At 45.5% G+C, this 16338-nt stretch overlaps 1 protein-coding gene across 2 annotated transcripts in view; it reads left to right on the top strand.

Moving 5' to 3' along the window:
• Positions 1–13702, top strand: part of abcf3 (ATP binding cassette subfamily F member 3) — a 33023-nt gene extending 19321 nt beyond the window's left edge. For both annotated transcript variants that reach the window (XM_062976842.1, XM_062976843.1), the window contains exons 17-21: positions 747–835; positions 1245–1336; positions 2367–2499; positions 4155–4242; positions 12553–13702. In XM_062976842.1, coding sequence (XP_062832912.1) covers positions 747–835; positions 1245–1336; positions 2367–2499; positions 4155–4242; positions 12553–12711 — 561 coding nt within the window. In that variant the 3' untranslated portion in view covers positions 12712–13702. The remainder of the gene's footprint in view (positions 1–746; positions 836–1244; positions 1337–2366; positions 2500–4154; positions 4243–12552) is intronic.
• The last annotated feature ends 2636 nt before the right edge of the window (positions 13703–16338 follow it).

The following is a 16338-nucleotide window of genomic DNA, read 5'->3' as shown; positions in this document are numbered from 1 at the left end:
GTGAAGAGGTCATGAAAAAGTGCAAATATTAACAAGCACTTGGGAATTAAATAGAATGGAATAAAATGGAAAATTCTTACCAATCTTCTGGTGATCCTCCTGCATATAGGAAAGCTTTGCCTTTGTGTCTGTAGCTGAATTGGGATCCTCAACTGTTCTCAGTAGGGCAAAGGAATGTATATATTTACTTGTATCCCACATTCTTCTAAGCACCGAAGCCAAGATAGCTTACACGATAAATTAAAACAAGAGTTAAAAACCAGCCACCTGTTCTATTAAAAACAATTAAATCTGCTATAAGATTAGATCAGCATTTTAAAACATACTATGAAAAGTTGGGAGGAATAAAACATCCAGCACTGAAATACCTTTCCATCACTGCCACATTGGCCAAGGACTTTGGAATAAAAAGATCTCTGCCTGTAAGTGGAAGATGAATTGAGAACCTGACTTAGCCTGTAATGGAACTTTAAAATCTATTTTCTGAGATCAGCCATAAAAAGGCCCTCTGCCAGGTCCTCATCAAATGTCTGATGAAATACATGTGATGCAACATTTTCTTCCACTTAACTTGAGTTCGCATTTTGCATAACAGAAATGTATGTTGCAGTACATACCTCATCTGACCAGAGGTGTTTACCACACACCATATAGTGCCCTTTTCCCCCAAACTTACAAACCCAGGAACAAGGCTCTGAAGTGCATTGATTTACTGTTTCATATGTTCTTTTTTCCCCTTTCTCTAGGTAGGAGAAAATGGAGCTGGGAAGTCTACTATGCTAAAGATCCTGATGGGAGAGCTGGCACCTGTACATGGAATTAGGCATGCCCACAGGTAGTTTCACCAGGAATAAGAAGAGTTGGTAGAGATGTGGGGGGAAAGACTGGAGAGGGAAAATCTTCAGAAGTTGCTAAGTTCTAGAAACAACCTAGATTTTTGAGAGCCATCTGGTATATATGCTCAGTATTGTCTTTTGTCTACTGGGGAATCCTCCCATAATCCTCTAGTGATGTATGGATTTAAAGCTTGATTAGAACAATCCAAGGGAGGTTGAGGATTTTTTTTCTAAATTACTTTTCAATGGTGATCTCATCTATATTGAACTTACATATGAATCTTTTTTTTTCATTTTAGAGGGGTAAGATTTCCCTAAAAATAGTCTACCATTTTCAGCAGAGGAAGGTTGTACTTTAAAAATATCTCAGCCACCAACAGTGTTTTTCCCACTCCTCTGACTTGACAGGAATCTGAAGATTGGCTATTTTAGTCAGCACCATGTGGATCAGCTCGATTTGGACATCAGTGCCACAGAATTATTAGCAAAGAAATTCCCAGGTGAGCTTTGGCATTATTGTGGAGGTAGTGTGGACTGGAGGATGAATATTGACCCAAGTTCAATAGATATGAAAAGGAAAAAGTATATCTCACTGCATTTCAGTTACCATGTCTCTACTGAAACCCATGATATATTGAGATGGCTCATCCTGTGTATGTGGACCCCAACCCTTTTATGAACAGAGGTTTTGAAAGCATTCAAGAGGACATGAAATTGCATCCTTCTGTATAGCAACAGATTTGCTTTCCCTGCTTTTCTGGAGCTGAAGTCAGGCACACAGCCACCTGAGGCCCCAAAATACAATCTCTGACTTACTTGCCACCCACATTCTAATAGCCAAGCTCTTTCTTTCCTAGCTCTTACTCTAGTTCATGCATGACAGTATATCTGAATGTTCTGTCATGCTTTGTTTTGAATCTCTTTTAATCCAATATTGAAGTCAATTTGCCACTAGGACAAGGTTTGGTGTACTTGTGTGTGATCAGGATGCAAATGAATCCTTGAATCAAAGAGTTGAAAGAGACCTCATGGGCCACCCAGTCCAACCCCCTGTCAAGAAGCAGGAAAATCGCATTCATAGCACCCTCAACAGATGGCTATCCAGCCTCTGTTTAATAGAAATGAGTGTAATGGGCTTAAATGACAGGGACGAGGATTCCACCTGAACATTAGGAAGAACTTCCTGACCATAAGAGCCATTCAGCAGTGAAACACTCTGGCTCAGAGTGCAGTGGAAGCTCCTTCCTTGTACGCTTTTAAACAGGCTGGATGGCTATTTGTCAGGAGTGATTTGATTGTGCTTTTCCAGCATGGCATGGGGTTAGACTAGATGGCTCATGTGGTCTTTTTCAAGTCTGTGATTCTATCATCTTTGATAGAAAATTGGCAGCCAATTTTTGTTTGTGGCCCCCAAACTCGCAAAATTGACCCCCCGCACTTAGTAGAATACTATTGCAATGCTTAAAGCGACGGGTATTGATTGGCAAAGTGAGCACTATACATTTCATGAACTTGTCACCTTATTTCCAGGGAAGACAGAGGAAGAATACCGTCATCAACTGGGCTGCTATGGAGTCTCTGGAGAGCTAGCCGTCCGCCCTGTTGCCAGCCTGTCTGGAGGCCAGAAGAGCAGAGTGGCTTTTGCCCAGATGACCATGCCATGGTAATTCTCATGTTTCCTTCAGTGATGTGATTTGGCAGTAATTAATGAAGCAAATGCATTCCTGTGCTTTTAAACTCGCTGCTTTATCTGTGAGGCTATCATGCAGTCATAAAATACCAGCGTTCCTAGAAGGAAGATCCAATGAGCAGTCATGTCCTGGATCAAACCAAAGCTCAAACAAGCAGCCATGTTTACATTATGGCTGGTTTGGGGGCTGGTTTGGTTTGATGTTTTTTGCCCCCTCCTGCCTCCTTTTTAGAGAATCATAGGGTTGGAAGTCCGCTTCTTTCCATGCAGACACACTGTCCCAAGTACTTCCAAAATTCTGGACAAAATGGTATGATTGATGTATTGCCTTTGCAGGAAGCCTTCAAGAGCAAAACTTCACTTTAGAAATAGGTTACAAGGAGGTTATGTCCTCTTTTAACATCAACAGAGTCCCCTTTCTCAAATAATGGGAGAAACAATACACTTCAGGGGTGCTCTATTAATGATTTCTACATTGGAAAACGAGAAAAGGGATCTGGTAAATAAAAATCTTTTACTGCTCCTGCTATATGCCACAAGTATTGAAATACAGTAGAGTCTCACTTATCCAACATAAATGGGCCAGCAGAATGTTGGATAAGCGAATATGTTGGATAATAAGGAGGCATTAAGGAAAAGCCTATTAAACATCAAATTAGGTTATGATTTTACAAATGAAGCACCAAAACATCATGTTAGACAACAAATTTGGCAGAAAAAGTAGTTCAATACGCAGTAATGCTATGTAGTAATTACTGTATTTATGAATTTAGCACTCAAATATCATGATATATTGAAAACATTGACTACAAAAATGCATTGGATAATCCAGAACGTTGGATAAGCGAGTGTTGGATAAGCGAGACTCTACTGTAGTGAAAATGTGGAAAAAGTTAGAGAATCTGACAATAAAAAAATTGATTAAACAAAATATGAACAATAGCTCTATCAGAAAAGTTAACATTTAAATTAAGATTACGAAAAGGTGAAATGAAGGGAGATCTATATTTGATAAAACTTGTAAAACATGTATTAGTTTCATGTGTAAAAGCAATGGCAAATTTAAACCACCAAACATGTAACCTCCTGTTTATTTAAACCACCAAAAGGTGACCTGCTGTTTAACTGTTTTAGAACATTCTCACTGTTACATACATTTAAAATAAAGGAATTTAAAAGTAAAAAAAATAAAACTGGGGCTTGATGAACTCCTTGGCCAACAAAACACCAAAAACAGATACCCCTTTCTCAAAAGCAGAATCATAGAGCTAGAAGAGACCACAGTCCAACCCCATTCAGCTATATAAGAAGACACAGTCAGAGCACTCTCAACAGATGGCCAGGCATTTGCTCTATCCTTTCCTCTAGACTCTTATGTGAGTTAACTGTCACGCATAGCAGTTTGCAATGGATTCTCTCAGAGCTCATTTCCAGTCACACTTCTGCATCAAGTGGCCTAGTGGTCAGGAAAAGCCCCGCATTAAAACTTCTGGGCAGCCTCATCCATTCCTGGCCATGTTCATGCTGGAAGCCTGCCGTTTGATGGAAGGATCTTATTCTAAGCTTGCTTTGGGACTTTTTCAAACCGCTGCCAATATAATCTCCATTGAATCTCCATTTCCTTCCAGCCCCAACTTCTACATTCTGGATGAACCAACGAACCACCTTGACATGGAAACAATTGAGTCCCTGGCAAAGGCACTCAACGCTTTCCGGGTAAGTCTTTCCCATTGTGAGCGGTGGTGATGATCAGTAAAAGCTTTTCTTTTCGTTATAATTGTGCTCTACTTTTTGGTCAAAGGTGGTTTTTGAAGGATCTTGCAATAATTCAAATTTTATCACTGCAAGTCTACTTCTGGTTTTGAAGAGGAGGTATGTTTAACAATACAAGAAAACCTTCAATCTGTTTTAAAGGTGCATTTCGCTCCTGGAGGTTACAGAGAGGGTGTGATGACTCATGGGCCTTGTAGTCCTGCTCATGACATTGTGATGCCTGATGAAGAAGAAAACTTGGGTTTTTTACCTTCCCAGTCAGAACTGGATTCTTCCCAGACAGATTCTTCCCAGCCAGATCTGGGAACCTTGCACCTGCAAGAGGGTTGTGTTCCAGAAGTATGTCAAACAAACCCTGAATCTACATCTCCTGTGTTTTCTCGCCATGAGTTTTGTAAACAACAGAGAGGTTTGGAAGCGGCCTCGCGCAGGAGTGCTAGAATAGCTGCTAAGAATTTAGCCAATTAAGCCTGCTTTTCATGAGAATCTTTAAGGAGTCAAACATCTGGTCTCAGAGATTAGCTTTCGTTTCTGGTTCCCAGAGAACTGCTCTCGGCGGGAAAGTTAGACTCTATATAGGTGTTTTACCCGCGAAGTAACTTTGCGGAGTCAATTCGTCAGCCTCCGGAGCGAGTTGTGTCTGGACAGCGCGCTCCGTTCCAAGCCTCGTTCCTGTTCAAGCCTTGTCCTTGTTCTCAAGCCTTCGCTCCTGTTTCCCAGCCTTGTTTACCTACGGACCTTGCCTCGCCTTCCAGGACTAAACCTTGCCTTGTTTCACGGATTTTACCAAGTAATTCCACGGACCTTGTTCTTGTTCCTCGTTACCTTGTGCCACGATTCAAGCCTTGTTTTCAAGTATCAAGTTAATTTCTAGCCTTGCTCAAGTTCATGGACTAAAGGATCTTGTCATCTCCCCTCACTTTGCCTGGCAAAGTGAGTGTTTCGGTTATTGGATTACAACTTTGGACCTTAATATTTCATATTGGACATTGTTTTCTTGGACTAATTTTGACCTTTCCTGAAAGGTCTGCTTTTGGACTAACTTTTACATTTGTTTTTACTAACTTTATATACTCCTTCAATAAAGATAGTAGATAGATTCTGGCCTCTGTGTATGGTTATTGGTGCCTTGCAGCCTGGGTTCTGACAGTTTGACTCCGCCACCATAAGCACCAATTAACCAAGGCCAGAATGTCTACCGGAACCGTGCCGGGTGGACAGCCACTTAGCTACACCATCAGCAAGGACGAAGTGGACCGCATCCGTGACAGACTCAACGCGCAGGATAGAGAAATAAAAGGGTTGAGGGAGCGCGGAATCCGCCTCCCGGCCATGGCATTGCCAACTAAGTTTTCAGGAGAAGCCTCTAAGGTCCAAGTTTTTCGCCGCCAGTGTCAGGCTTACCTAGAGGCCCGTGCCGCCGAGTTTCCCCAAGAAGACATCAAGGTGGCGTGGGTTTACAGTCTTCTAGACGGGCCAGCGGCCAACTGGGCGACGGCACTGTTCGACCAAGCCTCTCCACACCTAAGATCAGCGCAACACTTCTTGGACCACCTTAAGGAGACCTGGGGAATCGAGGACAATTTGGAGGCAGCCGGTCACAAACTCCGCCGCCTCTTTCAAGGAGACAGACCCATGTCTCAGTACATAGCCGAGTTCCGGGTGCTGGCCCACAACACCGGCTGGAACGATGTAGCCCTCAGAGGACAATTTCGGGAGGGTCTCAACATTGAAATGCTGGAGGAAATCTCCAAGGTGGATCCTCCCCAAACTCTTGAAGCACTCATTGATCAATGTTTACGGGCTGAAGTCATGATTGCCAACAGGAAACAGTGGGTACGAGGCCAGAGCGGTAGAGCTGGGGCAAAACCCCCCGCTCCCGCCAGCGTTCAGCCGCGTCCAGTGTGGAGACCCCCACCACCATCCCCATACCCCAGAGGGAGCGAGGAGGTGCCGATGCAGTTGGGCAATGTGCGCCCCAGATTAGATGCCGCCGAGAAGGCCCGCCGCCAACGCCTAAACCTCTGTTGGTATTGCGGGAATGGGGGCCACTTCGCCAGAGAGTGCCCAGCCAAAGGGAAGCCCGCCGCCCGTCTTGCGGCGGCGTCCTCCACGGAGACGAAGGCGTCTGAGGCGGCTAGCACACAGCCGGCGGGGGAAGCCAACGACCGGGCGTAGAGAGGCTCGCCAACCCGGTCAAAAAACCCATTCAAGAGCCGCCAACCGGGGTCCTGTTCCTTCTAGTGGTCACCTTATGGTCAGTAAAAAAGGGACCCGTCATGATCCACGCCATGATAGACTCAGGAGCCACCAACAATTTCATTGATAGAGAGTATGCCGACTCTCTGGGATTACAATATCATGACTTCAAGAATGCCCGTGTGGTGCAAGCCATCGATGGCCGCCCTCTCAAGACGGGCCCCGTAAGCCAGTGGTCGGAACCCACCAGGATGTGGATAAGGGAACATATGGAAGAGATTTCCTTCTTTGTTACTGAGGTCCCCCATTTCCCTGTGATTTTGGGGATTCCATGGCTGACACTTCACGACCCAAGCATCTCTTGGTCCAACAGAGAACTGCAGTTTGCTTCAAAGTACTGCCAAAACCATTGCCTCGTAGCCAAGGTCTGCCATGCCACAGACACCGAGCCCATTATCACCTTGCCAAAGAAGTACTCCAAGTATTGGGATGTATTCAATGAAAAAGAAGCCGAAAAATTACCCCCACATAGACCTTATGACTGTGCCATTGACTTGGTGGAGGGGGCCCCGATCCCGCGAGGGCATCTCTACTCCCTGACTGAACCGGAGCAAGAAGCTCTCAGGGAATTCATAGAGACAAACCTTCGCAAGGGATTCATCAGACCCTCTCAATCCCCAGCCGCCTCCCCAGTGATGTTTGTAAAAAAGAAGTCAGGGGACTTGCGCTTGGTGGTGGACTACAGAGCATTGAACAATATCACTAAGCGGAACAGCTATCCCCTGCCCTTAATCTCGGATCTACTAGACCGACTTCGAGGAGCCAAGGTCTACACCAAGCTGGACCTACGGGGGGCTTATAATCTAGTTCGCATCAGAGAAGGGGACGAGTGGAAGACCGCCTTCCAGACTAAATTCGGATTATTCGAGTCCCGAGTTATGAATTATGGTTTATGCGGAGCTCCCGCAACGTTCCAGCATTTTGTCAATGACATTTTTCAGGACTATCTAGATCGGTTCTTGATCATCTACCTGGACGATTTTTTGGTGTTTTCTAGATCACAATCAGAACATGAGAACCACGTTAAAATGGTGTTACAACGATTGCGGGATCATGGGCTTTATGCCAAGCTGGAAAAATGCGCTTTTGATCTACAAGAGGTAGATTTCCTGGGGTACCGCATCTCGCCTCTAGGGCTCTCCATGGACCCGGCAAAAGTTTCAGCAGTATTGGAATGGCGGGCGCCAACCAACAAGAAAGAGGTACAGCGATTCTTGGGGTTCGCGAACTATTACCGCAAGTTCATTCCAGATTTTGCCCGCTGGTCTGACCCAATCACCAGCTGCATCCGTGGGAAACAGCCCTTCCGCTGGACTGATCAAGCAGAGAAAGGGTTCCAGCAACTAAAGAAATTATTCACGTCCCAGCCAATCCTTCAGCATCCAGATCCTGAAACCCCTTTTGTTGTGCAAGCGGACGCCTCTGATGTGGCAATTGGAGCTGTGCTCCTACAACCGGTGGGAGATCACCTTCATCCTTGTGCCTTTTATTCTCGTCAACTAACCGCACCAGAGAGAAACTATACCATTTGGGAAAAAGAACTATTAGCCATAAAGGCAGCTTTTGAAACTTGGAGACATTGGCTAGAAGGGGCCAAATTTCCCATTGAAGTCCATACTGATCATCGGAATCTAGAACATCTAAGAACTGCCCGCAAGCTAAATCAGAGGCAACAACGTTGGGCTTTATTCTTTGAACGTTTTAACTTCCAGATTCATTATGTAACCCCAGCCCAAACCAAGCAAGCAGACGCCCTGTCACGTAAACCGGAATACGCTGCAGGACGCAAGGAGACCTTTGAATCCCAACTATTACAACCCGAGAACTTTGCCACGCTCACAGTGGGGAACACCAAATCCACTCTCATTGATTCAACTCCCTCTACTCCAGGGCCCCTCTGTGCTCAAGAAATCAGGGCTAGTCAGCAAGCAGATGCCTGGGCGCAGGACCAACTTCGTCAAGGACTGCATTTTCCCTTTTCGCTTAAGGATGGACTGCTTTGCTATAGAAATCATGTTTATATCCCACCAGGACCGGGCAGGGAAAAAGCACTTCGTCTGTGTCATGACTGCAAGCCAGCAGGGCATTTCGGACTATTTAAAACCATGCATTTGATCCTAAGAGATTTCTGGTGGCCCAAGATCCGCAAGGATGTGGAAAAATATGTCAACACCTGCCCAGTATGCCAGCGCTTCAAGACAAGAAGGGAGAAGCCCACAGGGCTTTTACACCCCCTTCCTACCCCATCTCGCCCATGGGAAATAATTTCTGCGGATTTCATCACTGACTTACCACCTTCCTGTGAATTTACCACGATCCTAGTGGTGGTGGACCTTTTCACCAAGTTAGCCCATTTCATTCCCTGTGAAGGCCTTCCCACGGCCAAAGAGACTGCAGATCTATTCCTCCAACATGTCTTCAGATTGCATGGACTGCCCAAGAGTTTGGTCACAGACCGTGGGTCCCAATTCACCTCTCGTTTCTGGAAGGCACTACAAAAACTATTGGGCATAGACTCTCGCTTATCTTCAGCTCATCATCCCCAAACAGATGGGCAAACGGAGCGCACTAATGCCACCTTGGAACAGTACCTTCGCTGTTATGTAAACTACCAACAGGACAATTGGGCTTCTCTGTTACCACTGTCGGAGTTTGCCTACAACAATGGAGTCCAGGCTTCTACAAAAGAAACGCCGTTCTTTGCAAACTACGGCTTCCATCCACGTTTCTTTCCCCCTGTCATTGAAACTTCAGAAGTTCCCGCAGCAGAGGATTGGCTGCAGGAACTCACAGCGGTGCAACAACTTTTGCTCCAGCAACTGGACCAAGCCAAGGAGGACTATAAACGTCATGCGGACAAACATCGCCAGCCGGGCCCCGAAATCAAGGTAGGAGATCGGGTTTTTCTGTCCACTCGCTTTTTGCCCTCCCATCGCCCTTGCCGGAAGTTAGATGCCCGTTTCATTGGCCCCTATCCAGTGGTGGCGCAATTAAACCCCGTGACTTTCAAACTCCAACTTCCGCGTTCAATGCGCATTCACCCAGTGTTTCACCGCTCCCTGCTCCTTCCGGCGGATGGTGTGCGCCCTGATGGAGACCAGCCGGCTCCCACTCCTGTTTTGGTGGATGGGGAGGAGGAGTTCGAGGTCCAGGACATTTTGGATTCTCGCTTTCACCGCCGCCGCCTGCAATATCTCATTGACTGGGTGGGTTTTGGCCCTGAGGAACGCTCTTGGGAAGACGCCTCCACAGTCCATGCTCCTGATCTAACCCGTCGCTTTCATCAGACCTATCCCGCCAAGCCACGACCTCGCGCCTCGGGGAGAGAGTCCCAGTTTGGGAGGGGGCTTGAGGAGGGGGATAGTGTGATGACTCATGGGCCTTGTAGTCCTGCTCATGACATTGTGATGCCTGATGAAGAAGAAAACTTGGGTTTTTTACCTTCCCAGTCAGAACTGGATTCTTCCCAGACAGATTCTTCCCAGCCAGATCTGGGAACCTTGCACCTGCAAGAGGGTTGTGTTCCAGAAGTATATCAAACAAACCCTGAATCTACATCTCCTGTGTTTTCTCGCCATGAGTTTTGTAAACAACAGAGAGGTTTGGAAGCGGCCTCGCGCAGGAGTGCTAGAATAGCTGCTAAGAATTTAGCCAATTAAGCCTGCTTTCCATGAGAATCTTTAAGGAGTCAAACATCTGGTCTCAGAGATTAGCTTTCGTTTCTGGTTCCCAGAGAACTGCTCTCGGCGGGAAAGTTAGACTCTATATAGGTGTTTTACCCGCGAAGTAACTTTGCGGAGTCAATTCGTCAGCCTCCGGAGCGAGTTGTGTCTGGACAGCGCGCTCCGTTCCAAGCCTCGTTCCTGTTCAAGCCTTGTCCTTGTTCTCAAGCCTTCGCTCCTGTTTCCCAGCCTTGTTTACCTACGGACCTTGCCTCGCCTTCCAGGACTAAACCTTGCCTTGTTTCACGGATTTTACCAAGTAATTCCACGGACCTTGTTCTTGTTCCTCGTTACCTTGTGCCACGATTCAAGCCTTGTTTTCAAGTATCAAGTTAATTTCTAGCCTTGCTCAAGTTCATGGACTAAAGGACCTTGTCATCTCCCCTCACTTTGCCTGGCAAAGTGAGTGTTTCGGTTATTGGATTACAACTTTGGACCTTAATATTTCATATTGGACATTGTTTTCTTGGACTAATTTTGACCTTTCCTGAAAGGTCTGCTTTTGGACTAACTTTTACATTTGTTTTTACTAACTTTATATACTCCTTCAATAAAGATAGTAGATAGATTCTGGCCTCTGTGTATGGTTATTGGTGCCTTGCAGCCTGGGTTCTGACAGAGGGGGGGAAATCATACTTTGTGCTAGAAACAAGGCATTTGGGGGAAACTGAAGGGATTAATGGTCACCCTTTGGAAGCCTCTCTTTATCCAGAAGAAGTAGATGTTTGTGTCTTTAGTTTCCTTTGCCTGAGCCAAAATAGACTTAGTTCACAGATCTTAATGGTGCCAAAGGGGAAATTGAGAGTTACAATTAGAAAATACTTTTCCCTAAAACTTAAAACACAAAGGTAGAGTAACATTCTTAGGCACTGCACAAACAACCCAATTCCTCTCTTTAAGTCTGCCGTTTAATAAATATAAGGCACAATGAAAAAGGAAAACAAGAAACAATGTAATCTCCCTATTTTCAACTAGCAATAGCAATCACCAAATTAAGTTGGCATTTCTGTGAAGTAGATTTTAAATGCCAGAATTAAAATATCTTGAGTAAAAATGTCTGAGCTTTGCCTTTGGGCAAGAGGACAGCATAGGTGGAGGCAGCCTGACCTTCTGTAGCCTTGTATTCCTCCACTTGGGAGTAGCTACTATAAAAGCCCATCCTTATGTTCTTATTATAATCCTGGTATTAGTGGGATAGAGAGGAGAACTTTTCTGTGGATTTTAAAACCCAAGCAGAGCATGAGGGAATATGACGCTTAAGTTCTGGAGGACTGTGTGTATTATAATCAATTGCTTTAATTGTGTCCAAAATAGACTTACAATTGGTGAACCTTTCAGTAGAAAGGGGTTACACAGCTGCTTTAAAAAAAACCTAGCAATCTGACTACATTTTCTAACCCAGCTGAGGATTCTGCACACTTTTCAGAAACAACCACATCCAAATGGTTTGGATAGGAAACCAAACAAAATGGAATGGAGGCACCTGTGCATTTCATATATTGTGGGTTTTCTGATATTGACTTTAGTACTTTATGTTGGAAATAGGTGTTCCCCCCTAATAGAGGCTGTGCTCTACTGCCCTTGTGGATGAGACTGTCATGTACACAGCACTCCTGCTTCCTTTTAATGCCAGCAGCCTCTCTTCAGATACTGTGGTTAAAATTGTAGGGGAAGGGGGGCAGAGGGAGAGAGGCAACTGAGCTATCCTCCTAAGGAAGTAGATCCAAATAAATACAACATTCCTCCATGCCAAATCACTTAAGAGGAAGCCAAAGGATCAATGTCTGTCTTTCTCTGTGGTCTCCTTGATGCATACTGTGTGCATTCAGGCAATTTATGAATTACTGGAGTTACCATGCCCACTATCTGCTTACATTTTTCTCTTTAACTTTTGCAGAGTTCTCTCTCTAGGAATTGCATAAATTCTGCCACAAGTCCCTGTGTCCTCTACTAGTGCAGTATTGTTAAATGCACTGTCTCAAATTTTGTCAGTTAACTTTTTTGTGTGCACACAATGTGTTGTGTTCACTTGTAGTCAATTTACCTTGGCCTGTTTTAACTCTGCCTCATTTTGGAGGATAACTCCATAATGTAAAGGCATGTCTCCAGTAAGAAAGAGGGCTACTGCTTGTAGTGGCAAGAGACCAAAAGAACCAGAGCTCTGGAGTAGCATCAAAGCATAAAAACAGTGATAGGAGGGATACAATGTGCCTGATGTGATTCTGAGATTCCCTACCCTGGTCTAAGACATTCTTCCTCCATTTTGTTCCAGGGAGGTTTGATCCTCGTTTCCCATGATGAACGTTTCATCCGGTTGGTGTGCCAGGGGCTGTGGGTGTGTGGAGAGGGTACAGTGAAACGCATCGAAGGTGGCTTTGATGAGTACAGAGACATCCTTCAAGAGCAGTTCCGGAAGGAGGGATTTCTATAAAGCAGATACCCGGCGGTGTGCATGAGCTGGTTTGGAGCGGAAGCTGCTGCCCGGCAGCCTTCATCCTTCCTGATGATGCAGCAGGGATTCCACCTCCATCATAGTATGAACATCAGCTGTCCAGTCTCCTGTTGGGTCAAAGCTTCCATCTCCCTGAAACCAACTCCTACCTGCTGGGGAATGCCAAGGGGAAGAGGAAGGAGAACCTTGCTGCTGTGGGATGTGTGCCAAGTCTCTGCTGGGCAGGGACCAAAGGACAGCCAAGAGAAAGGTGGGAGTGTTCAGTGCTGCTTTAGTGAAGGAGGGCAGAAGGGGAGAGGTATCTGCTGTAAGGCAGTCCTTCTCTCTTTCAGCCTGTCTGTAGGGTTGAACCCCTTCTGCACTTGTGCTCAGTGAGCATCAGAAGGTTTGGGGGTGTAAGCGCTGCTAAATGTTGCACATTTGAATAGCTTTTCCAGGAAGAGGGCTGGGACTCCAAGCTCACCTTTGTAATGGTCAGGATGAGGGGGTTTTCCTTCTCTCCTTCCACCCTGTGAAGAGTCTCAGCTCCTTCATTTAACTGTCAGAAACACAAGCCAGAGCCTCTTATGAAGCACTTCTGGTTTTCATAGCTTGGCCTTAACATTTCTCTTTCTTTTTCTACTCAGAAGGTGATGCCTTTGCGTGCTAAAAGGGATCCCTCTTTCCCTTCACACTTAGAAGGGAGGGGTAACTAGGATTCTTACGGTAGAAGTGGAAGAAATACAAGGTTATTTCCACTCTGCCAGAAGGTGGCAATCTTGATCTTTCTGCGGTTGGGCTTCTGCCTTAAGGGTGCCACATACCCACACCAGTCTCTGGCCTTCCAAAGGAGGTCTGAATTCCATGCAGAACTGAGGTCTCTCCCAGCTAACACACCATGTCTTGGTAATTGAAATGGTTTTATCTTGAAGGTAAACTCTGTGTTCATCAGCATTGAGGTTGCTCTGTAAATAAATGGGCTTTCTCTGGCTTTGGACTTTATCTTCTTTTTCGTAGTGTGTAACTTTACTTCAGCAGATGACCAAGAAACAAAATAGGGTTGTGTTCACAAAGTGCACTATAAAAATGCCCATGGCAAATCTCTTCATTATGGGTAGGACTCAGGCATGTAGCCCGGGGGGGGGGGGGGGGCTTGAGGGGCTTCAGCTCCCCCCCCCCCCCCAAATTCTCAGGGTGGTCCGCGAGAAGGCCTTACATTTATTATTTAAACTGTTATGTTTATTCATATCATGATCTGATCACCATGCTCAATATATCCCATATGCATGGGGGTATTGGGATAACGATACAAAAGGTTTGCTAGGCTAGACCTTCTCCCGTTCAGACTCACCCCCCCGCCCCCCCAACCAAAATCCCAGCCCCTCCCGAAACAAAATCCTGGCTACGGGCCTGGTAGGACGGTTCTTCTTAGGACTTACACTTAGCAATAGATACAAATCCAATTGCTGCTGTGACCTGGCTTTCAGGAATGAGAAAAACTTCCACATAACAGGTGTTAAATGAGAAAATAATCCAGATGCATATCTTTAGGTCTATGTAGGGATAGTGCTTACTGTCTCTCAGTGAAGTCAGGGAACATTGCTGAACATACTTAGTTTTTCTCCTTATACAGGTGTCTTATAAGCCTTTAAAATGGTGTAGTTTTGAAAAACCTGCAATGGTTTTGATGTATGATGTGTGTGTCAAGTCACTATCAATTTGTGGTGACCAGAAGGTGAATGTACCAGTGTTTTCTTGGCAAGATTTGTTCAGAGGGGAGTTGCCTTTATTTAGAGTATTTGTGCCCTGCTTTTCAGTCACAAATGCTTTCGAAATGGCTTACAAATGGTTACATTGTGAGTTCCCTGCCTCCGGCTAATGGTCTAAAGACACAACAGACAAGGAAAAGGGAATGGCAGTGGGGGAGGGAAGGGGATTAAGTTCAGTAGATACTCCTGGTTTGGTTCTTCCCTCCCTTTGAGGCCAGAGGAGGATGGAGGGAGGGCTTTTGCTAGGCTAGGACATTGTGATGTCTCCACACACATTTGGGTAATTTTCATATCTTTGTACAAGCAACAGTGAAACTTATTTTTAATATTTATAATAACCTTTAGTTTATGATTTTCTGTGTGGCTTAAATGTTTCATCTTTTACACGTTTTGTATTTCATTTCCTAGAATCTTTTGCTATTGACCCTGCATGCTAGGACTTCTGATAACAGAAATCAAAAAGGGAGCGGAGGGGAGGCAAATGTTGAAAACCACAGGCTCTGAACAAATTGTACTTTTTTCCAGGATATACAATGGTTCTCTTGTCCCATTACTGCCTCCTGATGCACCCTACCCTTCACCACAACTAAATATTCTAAATCAGGACTTCTCAATAAATGAAAGTAGTAAGATAAATATGATTAGCTTAGGAGCTCAAGTCTATGGCATGAATGGCAGAAGTGGAAAAGCCAATGATATCTAGGGTCTCTCCCTTCCTCTTTTGATCATGAGGCTTCTTTCACCAAGGCTTTAAACCAGGGTTATACATGGATCTACCAACTCCCTTCTAAGGCAGGAGGTGACACTCCAGGGTTGTCCGTAGACACCTCCAAGATCACATGGCCGGCATGACTGTATGGAGCGCCGTTACCTTCCCGCCGAAGCGGTACCTATTGATCTACTCACATTAGCATGTTTTCAAACTGCTAGGTTGGCAGGAGCTGGGGCTAACAGCGGGCGCTCATTCCGCTCCTGGGATTTGAACCTGCGACCTTTTGGTCTGCAAGTTCAGCAGCTCAGTGCTTTAACACACTTCGCCACCGGGGCGCTCTGCCGCACCCATGGGCAAACAGGCTAGGAATTGTGGGAGTTGAAATCCAAAACACCTGGAGGCCACTATATTTATTTACTATATGTGCTAGCATTGCAAAATGTCCCAATATTCCAAGCTCCGAAACTTACTAATGGCAGGAGCTGTTCAACAGAGGGATGATACACTGCTCCTTCTCTGGAGTGTTTGAAGCTGGATGTCCATCTGTCAGGAGGGCTTGGGTGGTGTCTTCGTGCATAAGGCAGCTGATTTGAGGACTTTCTCAATTCTGGAAGGCTTTTTGATTCAAGTGTGTTGAATGGGAGCCGGATGCCTTCCTTACAAGTCACACAATGGAGAAAATGTGTGTATATTTCTGACATAGGCAAACTTGGGCCTTGCAGGTGTTTTGGACTTCAATTCCCACCATTCCTAACCGCCTCAGGCCCCTTCCTTTTCCCCCTCAGCCGCTTAAGCGGCTGAGGGGGAAAAGGAAGGGGCCTGAGGCGGTTAGGAATGGTGGGAGTTGAAGTCCAAAACACCTGCAAGGCCCAAGTTTGCCCAGGCCTGAGCAAGCAGAACCAATTGATGAGGGGAATTAAACCCCTAAGCCCATTCCCACTTTGGCTACAGGCCTGCCCGCCTTTTCATTCTCCATTCCTTCCAAGTGGGCGAGACCATATCAAAACTCCTCCCAGACGTAAACAGACGTCATTTCAAAACACCTGACGTCACGATGCCGTCCCTGAGGTGGGAAAGCGTCCATTTCCCTCTCTCGTTGCCAAAGAAAGTCCGATGTTGTGGTCCTCTGGGCCTGAAAAAAAAACC

The sequence above is a fragment of the Anolis carolinensis genome, chromosome 3, assembly GCF_035594765.1.
Source record: "Anolis carolinensis isolate JA03-04 chromosome 3, rAnoCar3.1.pri, whole genome shotgun sequence".
NCBI classification, from domain to species: domain Eukaryota; kingdom Metazoa; phylum Chordata; class Lepidosauria; order Squamata; family Dactyloidae; genus Anolis; species Anolis carolinensis.
This window is presented reverse-complemented; position numbering and strand designations above follow the sequence as displayed.